At 43.3% G+C, this 22,399-nt stretch overlaps 2 protein-coding genes across 6 annotated transcripts in view; one reads left to right on the top strand and one right to left on the bottom strand.

Moving 5' to 3' along the window:
* The window catches only part of LOC138952783 (pyruvate carboxylase, mitochondrial-like), a 479,047-nt gene that overhangs the window by 52,768 nt on the left and 403,880 nt on the right, over positions 1-22,399 (bottom strand). The window lies entirely within an intron of this gene.
* The window catches only part of LOC138952538 (photoreceptor outer segment membrane glycoprotein 2-like), a 40,191-nt gene that overhangs the window by 1,237 nt on the left and 16,555 nt on the right, over positions 1-22,399 (top strand). The window contains exons 2-6 of the mRNA XM_070324223.1: positions 260-566; positions 798-985; positions 2,927-3,067; positions 8,845-9,076; positions 9,855-10,026. Coding sequence (XP_070180324.1) covers positions 327-566; positions 798-985; positions 2,927-3,067; positions 8,845-9,076; positions 9,855-10,026 — 973 coding nt within the window. The 5' untranslated portion in view covers positions 260-326. The remainder of the gene's footprint in view (positions 1-259; positions 567-797; positions 986-2,926; positions 3,068-8,844; positions 9,077-9,854; positions 10,027-22,399) is intronic.

Raw genomic sequence — 22,399 nt, 5'->3', positions numbered from 1 at the left:
TTTAGCGTGATATACAAAAAGAGTCCCTGCCTGAACGTTATAACATTTAGCGGGTCACCTACCTTCAGTCCTGATCAAAAAGCCATATGGTGCACTGAATGGGGATAAATTAACATAATGACTCGTTCAAGACTATTATTTATATATATCAATGATTGGAGCTGCCACTGGTGTCCCTGATGTTAAGGTAAAATCTGTTGGTCATTCAGCACTGTCTTCTTTAATAACAATGAAAATAAGCAGTTCCAATTATCTCTAGAATTTCTGCTTCAAGAAGACAACAGTAAGCTACACGTCAGGACGCCCCAGACCCCCAAAGCCAGACAATGGGAGGCACAGTGTGCACACTAGCGGGTCCGGGTCGCCACAGTCTGAGCACGGTGGTCACGTGTCTCAACCTTCTACTGTCCGGAGCGGGCCAGACGTTCGTGCTACTCGCGCTCTATCTCAAGTTCGTGCTGGAGAGTCGCGTGGCGGTCGTCATTGGCAACCATGGTGGCGCCCTGGCCTACTTTCTCATAGCAGTGGGCTGCATCCTCGGCTTCGTCTCCATGGCTTCGTCTAAAGTGAGAATGATGATAGTTATTGTATTGTTCGTCTTTATAACTTGGGAAATACATGTATACAAATTTACCTTAACGTCTGACCAGGGAGGGTTTGAGATGAACGGTTTAGATGTGATATTTCTTCTTCCTTTTTCAGCAGAGACCAAACCATATTTTCCGAACATAATAAAAAAAAAGGTTACAGCCTTGGTTTCTCCTTTACATTAGTTATCACTTGCTCTAACTCCCCAGGTGACGTACGAAGCAGGAAGCGAGGAGAAGACCTCGCGCCGCACGTGCAAGCTGCTGGTGTTCACTCAGGCGTGTCAAGCGCTGGCCCTCTTTCTGCTGGTGGTGGCTATCATCCTGTGCCTTGTGCACAAAGGGCTCATCCGTGACGCTCTCCACAGCGGAATCATTGCTGCCATCAAACTATACAGGTCCTTCCCTTTATTAGTTATCTCATTTTCCCCGTGGCATGGAATGTAACTCCACAATTTCAAACTTTACAAAATCGTAGCAAAGTAGCTACTGCGAATTTTCTTAAATTAAATGCTCAAACATCGCAGGAAGCCAATAGAAGTGGAAACAATATGTGTCAAAGGTAGCATTCTGTACAGCGGGAGTTTCAGGGATCTGCATGTGGGATCTCGAGCGGGCGGGCCCATGGGGGGGGGGGGGGGGGTAATTATATCTCCGTAAATGGGGCTGTATGGAATTCACTCGGGCTGTTTTTCAGTTTAAATAATCCAAAAGTTTGGAGGGTACGTATGGCTATTTCTCAATGTCAAACTTGGTACTGCTGAGTTGATCCCCGAATTCGAAGGAAAAACTGAATTTAGTGTGATATATAAAACTGTTAAAAAAAATGTCGGGTAATCTTGAACTTTAGTCATAGTGTGTTAAATTCATAGCTCAGAATCAAGTGGCATTCTTTACTAATTTTTGTATACAAGTCCCTGTAGACGAGCGGCCAAAGGGCCTCGCAGGCCAATTATAATGCACAGTCGGTACTCCCGGGCAAATTTGGTTTCATTTGACAGACACATGCATACAGTCTGACTCTCTGAAACAACCTTACTAGGTACCCAAAAGTGGCAGCAGCTATACGCAGTTTTAAGGCAAAGTAGCCCAGTTATTTGGAAAAATGCGCTTCAGAAAAAACCCACTTTGTTGCCAAAAACGGCAATATCAGCTTAACCGCAGGCGGCAGAGTAGATATATCTGATTGAACTATCAAGTAATTGGAAGGAGTTAAACAGCAAGGGAAAAGATTGTTTGCGTGCATATCAGAAATTGTGTTACGTCACGTCATTTTCACTTTTCTGGATAATGTCAAATCTTCTCAAAGACGTTTTGTAAGCCACAATCTTATCGAATACATATCAGAGGAAAGTGCGTTCATTGGGCTTTTAGTTGCAAGTACCTCTGAAGAGATAGCTCATAAACACTAAGTGTGAGAATTCATTTCCGAAGTACACCCCCTAATTGTGTAAGTCAAAGTTATGTCATAAAAGACTTTTGAGAGGCACTATGACAGGTAAGGGTGGAGTGTAAGTGACCTAACATGTACGTTGATACATAGAACAATTCCTGCTCAAAGCGTAGGTGCAAAAGTTATAAAGATACCTATGAAGAAATGTATGCGCCAGACGATAACTGTGTGATGAGTCTCATTCAGAAAAATAACGCCTTTAATTGCGTCTCCTTACATTTTCAGGCAGTGCTGGTTTTCATTTGAGTTGCATTTGAACCTCCAAAATGCCCCTCAATATAAAGTAAGAACATAGAATGTATCTGTGATTGACAATGTGTGCCATATTTATTGTACATTCACTGAAATAATCGGGTGCATACCGTTTTTGGCGGTTTTACGTTTCACTGAAGGAAAAACTGAATTTAGTGTGTTATACAAAACTCCCTGGGTAACATGATTAACATAGAATAAAGAAGTACAATTTATGCCATGCAGTTACTCGGTTTCTTCGCACTTGAAGTGCGACCGCCGCCATGTTGTTTTTCAACTAACCCCGGGATAAAAGACTAGTCAGCTTCAAAACGAGGGGATAGTTTGACCCGGATTTTAGCGCGAGGATAGGGCTAACCTCGACTCATGCATTGGGATATTTTTACAGTGGGCTGAATTAGCTCGAGGATAGAGTTTATCCCGGGCTGAAGTCTCTATCCTCGACACATACATTCCGGCCCGGATAGTTAAGTGAACGGCCTTAACTGGCATATAAAGTTTTAATGAAATGACACCGGAATTAATGCTTTAATTTGGGTGCGAAATATGTTGCAATAATTTTTTGGCCAATATCTAGAGAACAATCAACAGATCTTTGTCCCAAAGAGTATCTTTGTTGTGACTCTTATCTCAGGGTGAACCCAAAGATCAAGAAGGGGGTAGACAAGATACAGAGCACCTTCCATTGCTGCGGCAGCCGTAGCATGGATGACTGGTTCAAGATACCCTGGATACCCATGAAGTTCTTGAACGTCGACCACCCGGACATCCAAAAGTATGTATTATTTTGATTATATTGGTTGTTCATCAAAATCAAAATAAAACACAACAGCAAACAGTTTAGGTAAGTTCTTTATTAATTTTCGTCAGGATGGTAAGGATAAGTTAAGAATGATGGCAGACACTCTCTCTCTCTCTCTCTGAAAGTAGCCACCAAGCGGCCAACACAAACATATGGAGATCAAGCAGTCCCTGAATAGAGGGAGAGAACTCAGAAAGATCCAGCTAGTCCTTGGAGTCGAGTCCAAGGGAATTAAATGGATCGTTCTGAGGTTCTTCAACCAGAAGAATTCCCGCTTTCTGCGGCGTGGTACATCGTCAGGATGAGACAGGATCTGCTCGAGCTCGATAACCATGCATCTCAGATCGTCCATCCCATGACCCGGCAGATTGAAGTGCTGTGTGACATGTGTGCCACTGTTTTGTCGAAAATCAGCGAATTGCGAAGTGTTTGTAAAACCGCTGTTATCGTTTCCCCGACGTACTGCGTATTCGCACACTTTTCACATCATGTAGATGATGTTGCTGCTCTGGCATGAAAAGGTGTTCTAAGGCAGAAGGACTCCCCTGTGCATTGACTGACAAACATGATGCCAGACACCAGATGACATGATGTGTATGTGTGTCTGTGTGTGTGTCTGTCTGTGAAAAGCTTTTCTCCAAAGCTACTGAACGGATTTTGATGAAACTTGTGTGATAGGGTGGAGTGGAAGGGGAGAAATAGGCTAGGAAGCATAAATGAGACGCCAAGACAAAGGTTGCGATAACGTGACTTTTATTTATTGTACACCAGAAATAATGGGAGAGACGGGACTAACTCCCTACACAATAGGTAACTGAGGATACGCTTCACGCCTTACGGTCTTAAACCATCGGAGCGTGATAAAATAGCTACATACTTACGTGCACACCATAGCATCATTAATACGATCAGAACATATTATAGACAAGCAAAATTCAATATAAATAAAAGAAACAGCATCTACTTACAGTTCACTCCTCAATGAAGAACTAAACACACACGAAGTTACGGCGGGACTGTACAACACATCGCCGGTCTGAATCACTCACCTCGCTGATGATAAATCAGCTATTAAACCACAGGTTAAAGATGATACTCACAATCCAGCACAGGCTATCTGTATTTTAAAAGATGTCACACGTTGCAACACAACGAACTGTTTCAAATAGAACACCGGTCTCAAGGCTTAAGCACACATGCCGATCCACATACAGCGAAATCACCGGTCAGAATGACCGAACTCGCACTGTCGGGGTGAATGCGTACGCATCCGTTAAGGGATTAACCAATTAAAACGCAGCATCTACGCACAAAGACATACACGCATCACGGAACAACGACATACACGCACCATGGAACAAACACAAACACGCATGGTCAAGGGGAATAATTGGGGTAGGGAACGAGAGAAAGGAACAACAGTACATGAAATCGCCACACGGCTACATTCCACCCAGATCTATACCAACTGCGTCCTCGCAGGTACAACGCCTCGGGATTAGCTGAAAATGACACCAATTAATCAAACACAAAAGACAAACACAAGTTCACCCAAGTGAAACAACAAATAAAAGCAGAAACAGTCACGGATGACACGCGCAGTCACCTAACCCATTCTGACATTCATGCAAGACAAAATACAACAGGCAATCAAGGCACATGTGGGACAGAAGAGTTTTAATGATTTTACGAGGGGGTGGTTTAGCTGGGACTTGGAGTAAAGGGGCAGGACACATTGAGCACAGAATCCCACAATGTTATCTGGGGCTGTCGCAAGCCGATGCTCTTTCTCTGTGAGCTGTTGTTGCAACAACGCTTCCAGGTCTCTGCGAATGTGTCCTGCTGCGTTCCGCTCAATTGACACCTCTTCCCCACTTGAAAAACCGCCCTGATATGGCCCTTCGTGGTCGGCTGGGCGTTAAGTAAACAAACAAACAAACAAATCACACTTGAAAACTAACCGCTCTTTAAGTTGGCGCATTTCTAAGTCCTTCTGGAAGCGTTCATCCTGTAACTGTTGCTTGGCCTCCAGTTCCTTCTTCAGTCGGGTCTCTAATCTGTCAATGGAGGCCTCGTGCTTTGACGTCAGCTGTTCCTGTGCAGTCACAAGTCTGACTGCTCTGCTCGCGGGGCGGTTGCTTGATGGCTGTTGACTGCTGGTCCACACGTGACTCACTGGGCTGTCTCCATGACAACGGTTGTTGACTTCCATGACGCTTGGTAGGGCACCTGCTCTGTAGGTGCCCGTGGCGGTTGCAAAGCCAACAACGTGGCTTCGCGGACGGTTGCTGTTGATGAGAGGCAGCCGGCGGGCGTTGGTGCAGGGCAGCTCGAAGCTCTGCTGACTTGATGGCGAGTTCGCTGACTTGTAATTTCAGGCTGCGTACCTCAGTGCTGCTCTCTGTAGGAACAGCCGTTTGCTTCGTCACCACCACCTCGAAATCTTCTCTCATCCACCTGATGTGTAGCTTCTACACGGACTGCCGCAAAAGTGACAGCCTCACGCCTTCTCGCAAAGCGTATGAGGTCCCGTCTCATTGCAGGCAAAAACAGTCCGTGCATGAATCGATCACGAAGTGCAGCATCGGAAACCGTACCGGCAACAACAGCATTCGTCTTCACCTGCAGAGCCTGCAACTTGTGGGCATATGAGAGAATACCCTCCTCTTGTCTCTGGCAGATGTTGTAGAACGATGAAAGCAGTGAAGAAATTCTGGCGTGGTCCCCAAACGTGTTCTGCAGGATGGTCAAGACAAGGTCAGCCGTGGCAGTCGCCTGAGGGGGGTGCAGGTTGATCTCCTTTTTGGCAGCCCCAGCGAGGGACTGGATCAGCCACTCTGCTCCCTCGCCTCCAAGTGCCGCCATGTTGAAATGGGAAAGGATGCGCCCTGCCTCAGTGCTGAAATCGTCGAGCTGACACCCATCGTCACCACCAGTGAAGACATGAAGCCTGGGAGGGGGGAACATCTGCCACTGGTGTCTAGGAGCCCCGTCGACCGCCATCTTGGATACACCGAGTACCTCCTAATCTGCCTTCTGATGTTAAACTACGGCGTCCCTACTTCCTGAATCCTGCTCGCAGCGCCAGATGTGATAGGGTGGAGTGGAAGGGGAGAAATCGGCCAGGAAGCATAAATGAGACGCCAAGACAAAGGTTGCGATAACGTGACTTTTATTTATTGTACACCAGAAATAATGGGAGAGACGGGACTAACTCCCTACACAATAGGTAACTGAGGATACGCTTCACGCCTTACGGTCTTAAACCATCGGAGCGTGACACACTGACAAGGACCGATAACTTCACAAGTTACTACAGGGGGCGCTACGCTATCTATAACGTCACACAGGATGTGACGCGCCCGCAACACAGGACACGCTATTACAAAACAAAGAACTAGGCTAGCGCGGGAAAACTGGGTCTCAACGGCGAAACAACGACACTGACGCTATAACGTCACTAGGATAAAATAGCTACATACCTACGTGCACACCATAGCATCATTCATACGATCAGAACATATTATAGACAAGCAAAATTCAATATAAACAAAAGAAACAGCATCTACTTACAGTTCACTCCTCAATGAAGAACTAAACACACACGAAGTTACGGCGGGACTGTTCAACACATCGCCGGTCTGAATCACTCACCTCGCTGTTAAACCACAGGTCAAAGATGATACTCACAATCCAGCACAGGCTATCTGTATTTTAAAAGATGTCACACCAACACAAAGAACTGTTTCAAATAGAACACCAGTCTCAAGGCTTAAAAGCACACAGGCCGATCCACACACAGCGAAATCACAGGTCAGACTGACGGAACTCGCACTGTCGGGGGTGAATGCGTACGCATCCGTTAAGGGATTAACCAATTAAAACGCAGCATCTACGCACAGAGACATACACGCATCACGGAACAACGACATACACGACACCACGGAACAAACACATACACGCATGGTCAAGGGGAATAATTAGGGTAGGAAACGAGAGAAAGGAACAACATTACATGAAATCGCCACACGGCTACACTTGGTACAGACATTTATGAGAGCATTTGCTGGAAAAAGTTTTCGCCGATTTTGGATTGGGCTATTTGATGACGTCATATTTGACCGTTTGCAAAAGTTAAGGCGGCACAGACTCACGGCTACAGTTTTTCATCAATTTGTTTGACATTTTCGTTACATGATCTTTGACTTGGTCCGGACTATGGGATTGCATTTCAGCTTGGTACCTTACAAATTCGTTTATGAAATGTTCACTCAAAGTTAGCCAAATTTGTCCATTTTTTAAAAGTCGATATTTAAATCATAAAGGTGACACCATTGTAGTCTGCATTGCCTCCTGTATCCGGAAATACATAGTTTTGTTGTGTTTGATTGAAAAATGGGCTTAAAATGAAGAAAACCGTTAAATAGCGACTTTCGTTATGGTTTGAAGAAGACGCATCAAATTATCATGTCTCTGTTCGTTATCAATTGCTGATTCCAAAAATATACATTTTATGGTGTTTGTCGCTGAAAATATGCTTACAATGAAGAAAATCTTTGAAAGGTAATTATGCTTCATAAAGCCTGTTTATCCTAGTACGTGAGAGAGACACCCGTGAGATAATAATCGTTCAAACCACACGTGTGTATATCATGTAAATGAGGTCATGTCAAGCAAGTCTGGCAGGGACCTGTTTTTCCACTGCTTATGATGCCAAAGTCACCGAGACAAACGTCATTATAGAAACAAAAATTGCGCTCGCTAATTACCCTCGATGAATCTTTAGAACTAACACGTCACGCCACACTTTCAGAGTAACGTTTCTTTGCTTTGACGTAATAGATTGCACGAGGCTTTAGACGAGATCGAGGTTCAAAAACAAGCGTCTTCAATTTAGCTGCCTCGACTGCAGGACATTTTCAGTAAAATACACGTTAGTACAGTATGTAGGATAAACAGTATACTACATGGCTTGCTGTGTCGTACCAGATTTACACACGTTGCTTTTTCAAATAGTGAACAGCTCGCTTTCGCTCGCAGTTCAATATTTAAAAAAAACAACTCGTGTAAATTCTATATATCTAACATATCCAGCTGGTTTCTGTGTGTCTGTCTGTTGGTGTGATAACTAAAGGCTACAAACGGCTTCACCGACTGAGACGGGAATTGCAGGGTATGTTCTTTGCCACTCGAGTCGTGTCGTGGGGTATTTTTGAAAAAGCAAACTTGAAAGGAGTCGTTAAAAACAGCGGAAAAAAGTAGATTTCCTTTGAGCTATCGAGGACCTTTCCCGTCTGTGCTGTCGAAACTTTCCTTCCTTCGTCTTTTGTTTTGACAAGGAGTCGTTAAAAACAGCGGAAAAAAGTAGATTTCCTTTGAGCTATCGAGGACCTTTCCCGTCTGTGCTGTCGAAACTTTCTGTCCTCAGCACTCTTTAGTTTTGACGTCATGTCATTCGTCATACGTTCGTAGCGTCATTGTCCAGTCTCTTCATTTTTGTTGGCAAAGTCTTGGTCTCGGTTACGAAGACAGTGATGTCAGTCACGGCAAGCCTACAGTCTCTCTCTCTCTCTCTCTCTCTCTCTCTCTCTCTCTCTCTCTCTCTCTCTCTCTCTCTCTCTCTCTCTCTCTCTCTCTCTCTCTCTCTCTCTCTCTCTCTCTCTCTTTTTCCGCTGTTTTTAACGACTCCTTGTCAAAACAAAAGACGAAGGAAGAAAAGTTTCGACAGCACAGTCAATGTCTGTCGTCAGGTACATCGTGGAGGGCGAGTTCGTGAAGGATGATGCCCCGTTCAGCTGCTGCAACATCCACGTCACCAGACCGTGCGTTCACCACGACGTGCGAAACATCAGCGCCCACCGCCGTCTGGGCCCCGAGGGCACGCTCTATACCACGGGCTGCAACGAAGTGTTGGAGGATTACTGGGTATCAAAGGTACTCAACCCAGTGCTGATGGTGCTTCTGCTGGTCACTCTGCTCTTGGTGAGTGTGTGAGTGTGTGTGTGTGTGTGTGTGTGTGTGTGTGTGTGTGTGTGTGTGTGTGTGTGTGTGTGCGTGCGTGTGCGTGTGCGTGTGCGTGTTGTAACATAGTGCTGGAGGAGCACTTGGTCTCCGCCGTCCTCAACGCTATGCAGATGATCCTTCTGCTAGTCCCGCTGCTCTTCGTTAGTCAAGCAAAGTCAGTTCAACCTCATTATCTTAAACATGAACAATTATTGCGCTGGTTAACAAAACGCTTGGTTTGAAGATTTCTTGGGCGTTATAGAAGACCTTTCCAAATTATAGGGTTAGATGCCATCCAGACCCTCCCTTGTCTTTGTTTATTATATTGCCTGCATAACATTATTGCGGCACAGAAATTACCGACTCTCGGCAACCCTTGACTACCATTCTAACGCCACGGAGAATGGCTTCATTTGTCAAATGGTACAGTAAATACCGGGTTTTTTTTACGAAGACGCACGGATGCGAACTTTTTTGTAAGCACTGTAATCCACAGGATAGACTTTTAAAAATTAGACGTGAGCAAATAATCCCAATTCTAACATATTTAATAGAATATACTAAGTTCAGTAACATTCGCTTTTTTGTTGATTGAAAAAAAAGTTTAAATTTCACTGTGTTTAAATTCCCCCGAAAATGCACAGGTACTAACTTCAAATATAACGGGATTCGTCTCCAAGTTCTCCAGATTGGCATTTACCATAATCTCTCACCATGCAGTATACTAACGATCATCACCCGCTTGACCCTCCAATAGATTCTGGCCATCACACTGTCCAGACTGCTTCAAACGTCCATGGACGAGGCGCTGGACACGGGTGACCCCAACGGGGAGGGGGGGGCGTACTGCCTCAGGTCGTGTCCCTGTGCTGTGCTGCCCTCAACCGACCATACAACAGTCCTCAGAAAGAAGGGAGGAGCGGGGGAAGGTGAGGGCTGATGGTTGAGGTTATACACACCCTTTGTACTAGAGGAAAATTAAACACAATATGAAAAAGAGCTCGCTTTCCCTTTTACACTGGCTCTGTTACTACTTGTGTCCTTGTTTTAAATGTGTCTGTGTGTTTGTCTGTCTATCGGTCTTTAATTCTCATTCTGTAATTAAGAATCGAAGGGCCATACTATTGGGTCTCACATGTGCAGGGTCTTTTATGTTGAAACGGTTTTGTTGCTGTGTGGATGTACGGGAATGAGAAGTGTTTCTTACGAGAGTGGTCTATTTATGACTTTCCGGGGCTACGAGGTTCAAAAGATAGGTATGAAAATCATGTACAGAATTCTGTACAGCAAACGCTACCCGAAACCCCACCTATACGGCGTGTATGACCTTGAGAGCTTCAGTCAACGCTTGAATTTTGCAGGGATAACATCCGGTTTGCTCTCTCAAAACTGATCATATTTTATCTTCAAGAGAGATCAAGGGGAAAAAATAAACGCCCCGGCGAAGATTCGAAACTCTCGACCTCGAGACTTCGTGTCTGATGTCCTAACCAATAGGCTACTGCGCCAATTGAGAAAAAGAAGGAAAAACATTGATATGAAATCATGTTATGTTATTCTTGAAGCAGCATAATTTATATCTTTATCCGCCCACTGTTCAGAAGTGAATACATGTATATACATGTATTTCTTTGATGTCTGTTTTCAACTGCACAGAGCTTTGGAGAGATTCAATTACTGTTCTTGTCATTTTTCTTGCATGTTGTAAATCAGAGATATCGCAGCTATTTGCATGGCACGAATGTCGTGTAGCATGACGGTGTAAACATGTACCACACCGGGGACTGTGTTCCGCCTTATTTCAGCTGGGTTCGTTGTTACTCCGTTTTCAGCTGGGCTTGGAGTCGCGCAAACGTAAGTGTCTGCACTAAAGTACAAACTACACTCTTCAAAAAAAGTTAAGGATAACTTTTTTACAAGCACGCCACACAAAACAGACAAGACCGAATTCTTTCATTTTTTAAAAATTATATAATTGAACAACCAAGGAGTAATGACAAACAAAGCAAAGATCGAACGCGGCAGCGACAATTTAGCTAGAGTGTGTCAAACGTGACAACCCTCGAAAATGGAATTCACAACAATGTGAATCAATGTCAATAACGCGTGTGCCCTCCGTTGTGTGCCAGGCATTCAACACATCGTTGGTGCATGGAGTGGATCAGGTTGCATATATATGAATGCTCTGGGAACTCCATTCCACTCCTGCTGGAGCCATTGCAGCAGTTGACCCAGATTGGCAGGAGGAGGGTGATGTTGCTGTCCTGACGACAAAGCTCGTCCCACATGTGCTCTATGGGGTTCAGGTCCTTGCTGGCCACAGCATCCTGTTGACCCTGGCCTGCTGGATGAAGGTGTTTACAGCTGCAGAGTGATGGGGAGGTGCGTTGTCATCCTGAAGAATCGCAGGAGGGCCGATCGCTTGGAGGGCTGGAACGACCGATGGGTTGCAGGATCTCATTCTGGTAGCGGAAACCGGTCAAGTTGCCCACTACATGGTACAGAGGTGTCCTTAGACGTGTGCTGATCCCTCCCCAGACCATCACAGAGCCTCCGCCAAAACGCTGTCGTTCCAGAAGAGCGCCTTCTGCGAAGTGCTCTCCGCGACGCCTCCACACTCGGATGCGACCATCAGCAGGTTCCAAGCAAAAGCGGGACTCATCTGTAAACAACACCTGAGCCCACTGCTGACACCTCACATGTTGAGTGCACCAGGCTCGGCGAGCTGCTCGGTGATTAGCAGTCAGGGTTGTTCCTCGGACTGGACGCCTTGCACGCAAGCCAAAGTTGTGTAAGCGGTTTCGGATCGTCTGACCACTAACAACAGTGTTGGTGGTCGCTTGTAGGCGTTGCCTAATGTTGTTTGCCGTAACCATTCTTTGTTGCATGGCCTGCCTCCGAATGAAGCGATCCTCTCTTTGTGTTGTGTGTGTGTGTGTGTATATAGATCGGTTCCGAGAAAACTACTGGACAGATCTTCATGAAACTTCACAAAATTAATGAGGTTACACCAGTGTCTTCTTTTGCAAAAAGACGGATATGACGTCATCAAAGACATTTATAGAGAAAAAAATGAAACAATGTATTGGGAATTATCTGGAGGAATTCACATACAAGGTTTCACACACATCTGTCCGGAAGTTTTCATTGAATCGCTGCAAACACACCCACACACGCACACACGCACGCATGTACGTACACACACACACACACACACACACACACAATGAGTCTTGATCTAGAATTTTGTTTGGCAGGCAGTCACCACACCAGAACGTTGTCGCTCCTGCACTCTTCCTCTGTGTCAGCGTGTCAACCTTTAAACACAAGCTGGTGAGCGATGTTCATAGCCAGGGCTCGTATTCTTGAAACAGCTGCAACTCATATACCGGCCTGTAAAACCACTTCCGCTCGATAAGTCCGCTAAGTGTTATTCATGAAACTCCGGGAAAGACTTACATGGGTGTCTCCGAGCTGAAAAGTTGGAGGACCCATACCCCTCCTCTAAAACCGTCAATTTTGAATAAATCTTGTTAAAATATTGTTTGTAGATGTATGTCCCTCATGGACTTACATTGGTGTCATTTAAGCACCAATGCTTTGCGGACAAATACGAGATACCGCTCGCGAAAGATTTCAACCGATGCTCGATCATACCGGCTTGTGGTGAAAGCGTGCTAGCGTCTTCTTTAATGCATTACAGTGTCCGATTATTTTCAACTGATTCCGTGGTCCAACGGTTCTCTCGTTCGCCTGATGCGTGATTGAGTCGAGTTCAAATCTCCATCTGCCCGTAATTTTTTTTTTATTCTTTGGCATTTGTTTATTTTTGTTTATTTTCTTCATGTGCAAAAGAGTACGTTATAATAGCAAAATTGATTTTAAAAAAAAGTTTTAGGCTGCAATGGTTTTTTTTTTAAATCTTTGGTTAAGATGATATTAGTTTATTAATAAAGTTTGTTAACTTAAACATGTAAACATTTGATTAAAAAAATTAAATAAATAACCATGAAGGAGGATGCTTCCCGCTTAAAAAAACAAAGGTGAGAGAAAAAAAAACCCACCTAAAATGCGGTAGCAGCCACCTGCATGCAACTGAGATTAAAAACAAAAAAATAAAAAATAAATAAAAAGGGTCTCCCTGTGTTTTTATTTCATTCAGTTTGTTTGGGTAGTTGCTATTGACTTTGAAACTGACACGCTGGCTAAAAAGCTGCAACATTGTGTCCTTCAAAGTCAAACTGTCGTTTAACTACCGCCCGGTATTTATTTTTACTGCCCAGTAATTATTTATTTTTCCCCGGTATTCATGTGTGTCTATCGGAAGGTCGGCAGCTACCAGTTGGTTATTTTTAGAATTGAAGATTCCCGATGCTTGCTCTTCTCTGCGCACGCGTTACCGGCGTTTTCGCCGGCATGTCAGTTTCAAAGTCAATAGCAACAACCCAAACAAACTGAATGAAATAAAAACACGGGGAGATTTTATTTTTATTTTTTTTATAAACCTCGGTTGCATGCAGGTGTACATGGCCTAGTACCTAGTAAACGCCCACCCCCCAGTTTCGACCAGTGGACTAGTAGACAAGGAAAATGAATAAAGATTATTCAGTCTGCTGTTATTGTTGTTTTTCAATTGTTTCCTTTCCTTAGACATGCTTCGGGGGTTGGACAGAAAAAGGTTTCTGAAGTGGCTAGAGAATCGCAATACATTTTTGACTGGGAGGAAAAAGAAGAAACGAAAGCTTCATCTTTGGTTTAAACATAAGTTTATTTCAACAAATGTTACAATCATGACATGTATACAAAAGACACAGGTAACAGCAACAAGTGGTGTTCCTGCATGGCTATTATAACGTAAGGCGGTAACGGCTGAACAATTTGTCTAAATAAACCAAATTGGAAATCCAAAGCATCATCATTATAATCATCCTCATCTCATTAATCATCCAAAATTATCATAACATAATAAACGTTGCATAATCATTATAAAGAAAGACAGTAAGAGGAAGGAAGGAGGGGAAGAAAAGGAATAAAAAGAAGAGGGATGGGTAGGAGTTGTGCAGAAATTAAAGTTGTTGTCCGGCTTGTGGAGCATTGATTCTGGTTTGCCCAAAGCGGCCTGAACGTTCAATGAACGAGTGTACTCTTGACAAAATGTTCCTGTTCAAATCTAGAGAATACTGTCTGTCTCCATTTAGAAGGTGGGGGGGGGGGGGTGAATACTGTGGTTAGGGAGGGTATGTATGGTTTCTTGACGTGCTTCGCGATAATTTGGACAATCTAATAGGAAGTGTTTTACGGTTTCGGACGGAAATGCGCAGTCACAAGATGCATCTGTAGCAACGTGTCGTCTCACTAGATCGTTATTAAGATCACTTATATATAGCCTGAGCTTACAGTGAATTGTTTGTGATATGCGATCTCCAGAATACCAATAACACGGCAGACTTAAATCGTTTTTTGACAAAAAGTGCTTGAAGGACTTACTAAGTTTTATGTAGTCTGGTAAAGAATTCCAGAGTTGAGTTGTAGATGGGAGAAAGGAGTTTTTGTATAATTCAGTGTTAAACGATGGAACTTTCCTATCTAAAGGTCTGCGCTGGCGATATGGATTATTAATTGATATTAATGGTGGCAATATCGCAAGTAAGTAGTTTGGCACCTTACGGTGTACAATCTTGTGAAATAATATCGATTTTTGACGTTTACGCCTCTCTTAAAGTGAAATAACGCCTGACTCGTCGTACAGTTGTTGATGGCTTGTACCGCGGACTGCTCCAACAATGGTCTTCATCTTCAAAGCTTCATCTTTGGCGGGAAGTGATATCTGAAGAGGTTGATTTTGTGTGTTAGTGTTAGTGTTAGTGTGTGTGTGTGTGTGGGGGGGGGGGAGTTTTGTGCAATAACGCATCCTTTGAACACTTCTATGACAAATGACCAAAATATTGTTTTTCTAGCTAAGGACCCGCTCCTGCCAAGGGTATAGTACCTAGTAAACGCCCACCCCCCACTTTTGGGCAAAACTGGTACATAGGGTGGGTGGGCGTATTCAAGGTAGTTAACGGTAATATCATGTTAACCATCAATTTAAAAAAAAAACTCATTCTCGCCTAAACTTAATTTTTTAAATCAATTTTGATATTACAACGTACTCTTTTGCACACGAAGAAAATAAACAAAAACAAACAAAATTAATGACAAAGAGTAAAACAAAAAAAAGTAAGACCTGATGGCGATTCGAACTCGACTCAATCGCGCATCAGGCGAATTCGATAACCGTTCGGCTACGGAATCAGACACCAAATTCTCGCCACTGTAATGCATTAAACAAGACGCAAGCACGCTTTTGCAACACGCCGTTATGATCGAGCATCGGTTGAAATCTTTCGCGAGCAGAAGCTCGTATTTGACCGCAATGCATCGGTGCTTAAATGACACCAATGTGTGTCCATGAGGGACATAAATCTACGAACAATATTTGAACAAGATTTATTCGAACTTGACGGTTTTAATGGACAGTGTTGGTGAAGTTACTGACAGGTAGCGACTTTACAGGAGGGGGAGGGGTCCTCTAACTTTACAGCTCGGAGACAACCCGGTAAGGACTTACCGGTGTTTCATAAATAACACTTAGCAGTTGGCGGACTTATTGAGTTTTACAGGCCAGTATATGAGTTGCAGCTTTTTCAAGAATAAATCTTGTTGAAATATTGTTTGTAGAGAGGAGCAAGCATGAGGAATCTCCAATTCTAAAAATAACCAATTCTGGTAGCTGCCGACCTTCCGCCAGACACACATTAATACCGGGGGGAAATAAATAATTACTGAGCAGTAAAAATAAATACCGGGCGGTAGTTAAACGACAGTTTGACTTTAAAGGACACAATTGTGCAGCTTTTTCAAGAATACGAGCCCAGGACCCTGTTGTAGTACGTGCATCACAACCTTTTTCCCTGGCATGCGTTCTGCAAATTTCATGGGGCTATAAAAAAAACACCCTTTTTTTCCAAAATGCAGAAGCTTTTGAGAAGTCCCACAAAGGGAAATAACTCTGCCTGCCAAACAAAATTCTAGGTCAAGACTCATTGTTCATTTGTTAATTCAAACACATTAATCTTTTAATTATTATGTCGATTTTTAAATATTTTGGCAATTTTTTATAATTAGATCCGTTTTTTCAACAGATCCTTAACTTTTTTTGAAGAGTGTATGTCTTCTAAAAAAAAAAACTCATTACCGCAAACGGATGTTTTTAGCACTAACCTACGTAATTTGTCTCTCTATTGGTGTTATTTTTATCTGACTAGGTTTATTATGTGACCCGCATCGGCTTGAAATACGTGCGGGTTGTCGCTTTTTGGGCAAAAAGCTGATCCAACTGAAGAAATGTTAAGCAACGGTATCATTTTATGGCTTTTCTGTATCATAAGTTTGTTCCATAGTTTCTTGCTGTTATGCTGATGCATTTTCCCGAACCTGCTTCAAGGCGTTGAGGCACGAGAAGTAAAACCAATACCCATGTCAGGCGAGTTTTGTTCCGCGCTGGACACCCAGAACAAAAGCAAGCCCAGCGCGGAACGCAGGCAAAAATGCAGGGGGCCCAGCGCGGAACAAAACGTACACCACTTGCTTGTTTTGATTGCTTCTTATGACATAATGAGGACGCATTGAAGCACGCAATTGATACAGATGATCATAGCTTTACCCAAAATAGTAAGAATAGAGGAATATTTGTTGTTCAAATCCATGTTTGAGAGAAATTTACGTTGAACCTTCATTTTTCACTAAAAAAAACTCGCATGCACGCCTTTCATTCAGCTACTGTCAATTAACCAGGTAAGCAAAAGACGTTTTTAGCTGTCTACAAAGAAAACAAGTATTCCCCTTTCTACTGACATTCATCAATTTTAGCTTAGATCAGTGTGAAAGTCATAGTTTTTTTTTATGAAGACACTTACGTTTGTGTGACACCGAGCCCAGCTGAAAACGGAGTAACAACGAGCCCAGCTGAAATAAGGCGGAACACAGTCCCCGGTGTGATGTACTGCAATTCCGTGAAACATGTTTGCAAATAAAGGCAAATTTGAATGGCAATTTTTACGTTTTGTAACGCATGAATGGTAATTCAAGCGTAGAATGATATAAAACTATTATTTTTTCTGTCTATGACAACACTGGTGGAGTGGCCTAGCGGTTAAGACATCGGCCCCGACATTTCCAGTCCCCGAGGCTTTGAGTTCGAATCCCTGCCAAGTCGTTTATTTTTTCTGCTCGATCCTTCTTGACAAGTATGCCCAGCTCTGAGAGAGAAAACCGGGACCCGTATGCTTATGGGGGAGGTTCGCGACAACTCCCGGAGTTTTGAGTGACATCGGAAGTACTTGCCTCACTTTCGTATGCATGGGCCGGAAGCAGGGCTTACTTCGGAGCAAAGCAAGGAAGTAACTGAGGGTAGTTTGCGACTACTTCCAAAGTTTTGAGCGACATCGGAAGTACATCCTCACTTTCGCATGCATGGGACGGACACTGTGTTCCATTTCAGGCACTCTCTGCTCCAGGCTGGCTCCAGCTAAAAATAACCGGCAAGAACCACCCTCATCCCCCTATTTACCCTCCCTTTCCTTTCCTCCCCCCATTTCCCTCCTACCCGGCCCCATTCACAGTGGCGCCTGACAGACGACTCTTTCTTTGTCTGCAGCTAGCGTGGCCCGCTCTCTGCTAGCAGCTGCTGTGTTGATAAGGTTCTGTAGCTCGCGCGCTCTAGAGAGAGCCTAAAAACAGTGAGAACGTTTTCTGCACTGTTCAGAATGCCTGATAAGTGGCCCTCTATATACTCCCGCAAGGAAATAGTCTCCATGCGTAGGGTGTAATACTTGAAAGTAGAACAGTGGTTATACATTGTATACTCTTGAGAATAGAATAACAGGTGACCTTTCTTTTCCCTTTTGGAGGTTTGTCAATGACGCCGAAGATGCTTACTCATGGCGGTGTTTTCCAATGTGTCACTGTGTGTGTGTGTGCGTGCGTGTGTGTGTGTGTGTGTATGTGTACATGTGTGTGTGTGTGTGTGTGTGTGTGTGTGTGCGTTCGAAATATATACAAACAGTAGAGTATATCGTATTTACATACATATTATGCCAAGGACTACTAGTAAAAGTCATTGATGGTGCGCATGTAAAATTTGTTTTGCGTTTATATAATTATAAAATTCAAAATAGTGTAGATATAAAATTCAAAATAGTGTAGATAATGTCAGTAACATATAAGAAAGAAAAAAGATCTTACGGCAATACATGTTCATGAAAATTGTTAGCTGCATGTGAATAAAACAAAAAAGCTTACCTCACGGCCCTCCTATACAAGTCTCACAAACTTGTATATATATATAATATACCACAGGAGAAAAAAAAATAGCTCGCGCGCGCTCACCCAAATCCGCTCGAAGTGCCACATGATATTAGCCCCAGACAACACATAGGCGGATAATACATGTATGTCAATCGTATGAAACAAAACATGCCACAATTTACAAGACAGAAAAAAGGCTAAATGAGAGAATTAAAAAAGGTGTTTGCTCTTCAAGTAAATAATTATACCACACCTTACAGATCTGAAAAACACATGTATGCTACAGTTAAATAAACAGGAAACCCAACATCCGAAAGCACGGCACAATCTATAAGAGGACAGAAGACAACACAGTAAACAAAACATCATAATCAATGTGTCACAATAAAAGAACACAAAATATTGGAAAAAAAGACAAAGGTAATCCCTAAGTACACTGATATATACATGTACAACACTTTACAAAATATATATACAAACAACAGAGTATATACAGTCGTATTTAAAAACATATTATAGGCATGCGTATGGTGCGCATGTGAAATTTGTTTTGCGTTTATATAATTCAAAATAGTGCAATTAATGCCTGTAATATAAAAGAAAGAAAAAACGGTCTTTCAATACATGTTCATGCAAATTGTTAGCTGCATGTGAAGAAAACAAAAAGCCTACCTGACCCTGCAACTGTTGGTCAGTAATCCAATAGCAGCACACAAGTCGATTTGAAAGTTTTTCAACACAGTTTTTCACTCGTATTGTTCTCACAAACTTGTATATATACCACAGGAAAGAAAACTCGTCGATCCGACGACAATTTAACGTTTGTTAAGAACACAAAACAATGGGGGGGGGGGGGGGGGGCGCAAAACAAGCAACAACAAAACAGAAAAGATGAAATGCACTGGAGTCAACAGCCACAGCGATTGTCACACATAGTCCATAAAACAAGTGTCTTGCAACGAGTGCCTGTTCCGATGAACCGTGCGTGCACCGCGTGGGTATTTACGGGGCAAATTAAATTGCTCCAGAAATCACACAAACACCTTGCGCAAAACTTATTCTCACTCTATAACACAGTTTAGAATAAGTACTTACTGACGGCAACACAGGAAACACAGTCAATCGCTGCTATGATTGTTGAGCGTGGTCAGAACATGGTACACAACGTGCATATTCTGAATATTGTAAGTGGAACAAAGAGCACGTGTCAGCACTGAGTTATATCAGTATTACCACAATTGCAGAAAAAGCGAGTCTTGCGTAAACCTCTGGTTTGCACTGACACAAAGCCTGTATATCAGAGTAACCAGATACACAAGATGAAGGTAATCCAACCATCAAGTCACGAAAACCATTCATTTCACGCCAAGAAATACGTATTTTTTTCACACTGACACACACACAGCTGTACAGTTGCAGACTGGATGCCAAAGTCTTTGTGCTGCGCCAGCATTTCGCGCCAAAGAGAAGAGAGGTCACCGGCACCGCGCGCGCAGGGCCCGCTGATAAAATTAGGCCGCCAAGCTCCAAGAAAGGTTCAGCTGAGATAGCAAAGCCCTACACCAAACGGAACAGTGTGCGGAAAAAGAGCTTACTTTGGAAGCAAACGAGGAAGTAAGTGAGAGGAATTGTACTACAGCGAGACCCAGGAGTAAACACGCTACTTCCAACGTTTCTCAGTGCAAAATGGCAGGGCTTTTCTTCGGTTTTTCATATCAAACCGAGCTGACGTAAATGAAAGTCCCAAACAGAGAAAATAGAAGGAAAAGTCGTATCTCGTGCGTGCATTTCGTGCAAATTTCCCTGAATACAAACCGGAGTTGCCACCTTTGACTTTTGTTCGTTCTGGGTCACTGGCCACAACTCTTTCATTCCCGCTTATACGAGGGGGTGTTTCTATGTAAATGGGCGTCGTTGTGTGCATGTGTGAGTGTGTGTGTGTGTGTGTGTGTGTGTGTGTGTGTCTGTGTGTGTGTGTGTGTGTGTATGTATTTGTGCGAGTGCCTGCCTGCCTGTGTATGCGTTCGTGCGTGTATAATTGTGCGTTTGTTTGCGTGCGCGCGTGTGTGTGTGTGTGTGTGTGTGTGTGTGTGTGTGTGTGTGTGTGTGTGTGTGTGTGTGTGTGTGTTCGACGGTGTTTGTGTGTGTGTGTGTGTGTGCACCCCCCCACCCCCACTGGAAACACACACTATTATGAGCTGACTATTTTCGCCTCGATATTTTATTTATGTTCCTACGTTTTATGTTGTTTATTATGATTCACCACACCCGAGTTTCTCGTAATAGAGATAATAAAGTGTTCTATGTCTATGTATATGTCTAACACACATGCACACACGCGCGTAGGCTAAACAAATCCAATCTTGACTTTCAACTTTATATAAACATACATCCTGTTCACAATTAACGAGGACACACATAATTTACAAACACCCAAGTACAACAATTTATCTTTTGTAAAAATTCGGACACACATTTTCCCAATTATCTTCTTTTCACTACCCTTTATATCTTGATTCCCCCAAAATTGAGTTCTGCCTTTTCAAATTTACCAGTAACCCAAACTTTCGCTCTAACCAACCTATTTTGTCCAAAACAGTTTTACTGATACACAATCATTAAAAAAAAAAAAGAGGTTTAACATAACCGACTTCGCTACCACATAAACAAAAAAAATGTTTTATTCTCCCCAACATTCTGGTCAACAAAATCATTATTATAGACAGTCATTCAATTTCAAGACAATCATCACAGCTTTGAACCGACCCTTTCATTCAACCAGTCCAAAAAAAAACTATAGTAAAAGCTACAGCGCGATCAACGTTCGCCCATTTACGAACTCGCGATGAGATTTGTTTCTTCTGGTCGCCAAGCCTACCGTTTACAAACGCATGCGCACTAATTGGGATTCCGGTTTTACAGGCAGCTCATTGGGAAATGAGCTCAGACACAATATCGAAGACATGAAATGCGTCAATCGAGCAACTGTCGTAACTTGACTACAACACACACGCACACACCAACACACTCATAAAAAAGTGAAAGTTCTGCAAGCCTAGTGGATCACCAGGCCACATTCCATCCCCCCCCCCCCCCCAGGCCACCCCCGGAAACCCCTATCCACCGATCCGACTAACAAAACCAACACTCATAAAAATAGTTTCGACTACATTTTTTCTCATTCCTCTAACAAGTAGCCGTAGCGGTGTGTGTGTGCGTGTGTGTGTGTGTCAATGATCAACCCCTTATAACTCAACTATTTTCCACTTCAAAAACATGGTTTTGCCTTTTAGCCGATCACAAACTGGAACCTCAAACAGAGAAGAAAGCACCATCCAAATATCTCAAGTTAAGAATAAAACGAGTATTTTATTCATTCGTTCGGTCCGGACGTGAAAAACACCAAATTTCGCCTTTGCAGGCGTTGTTTCAGCACGCGTCCCGGACCGCTGCGCAAAAAAAGTGACGTCACTCTAGTCTTGGTTTTTTTTACTCGGGACGCGTCCGTCTTCTGCGCAAACGGTTTATAGCAGCTTCTTCGAGAAGACTGCATCTGAGATGGTACCCGACACAAAAAACCTGTAAATCCACGCCTATCAAAGATGTACTTATTTTTTCTTCAAAAGCTATTTGCAAAACGTTGTTAGTACTACAACGCGCTGAGCGTTCGCCTTTTTGAACTCGCGATGAAATTTGTTTCTTCTGGTCGCCAAGTTTACCGTTAACAAAAATTTTCGCGACCTTGACCGAATACTCTCGAAGTCATCACTCCGGCGTTCATGCATAGTGAACAGTTGGAAAAGTTAACTTCGGGAATTCCCACTTCCAAAAGAGTCTTCAACTTCCAGTGTTTCTGACTTCCTCCTCATGCATACGGGCCCGGATGTTACCACTGCAAAATTCAAGCGTTGACTGAAGCTCTCAAGGTCATACAACGCGGTATAGATGGGGTTT

Source organism: Littorina saxatilis, linkage group LG17 (assembly GCF_037325665.1).
Source record: "Littorina saxatilis isolate snail1 linkage group LG17, US_GU_Lsax_2.0, whole genome shotgun sequence".
NCBI lineage: Eukaryota > Metazoa > Mollusca > Gastropoda > Littorinimorpha > Littorinidae > Littorina > Littorina saxatilis.
Note: the sequence above shows the minus strand (reverse complement) of the source record. Positions and strands in the feature narration are given on the sequence as shown.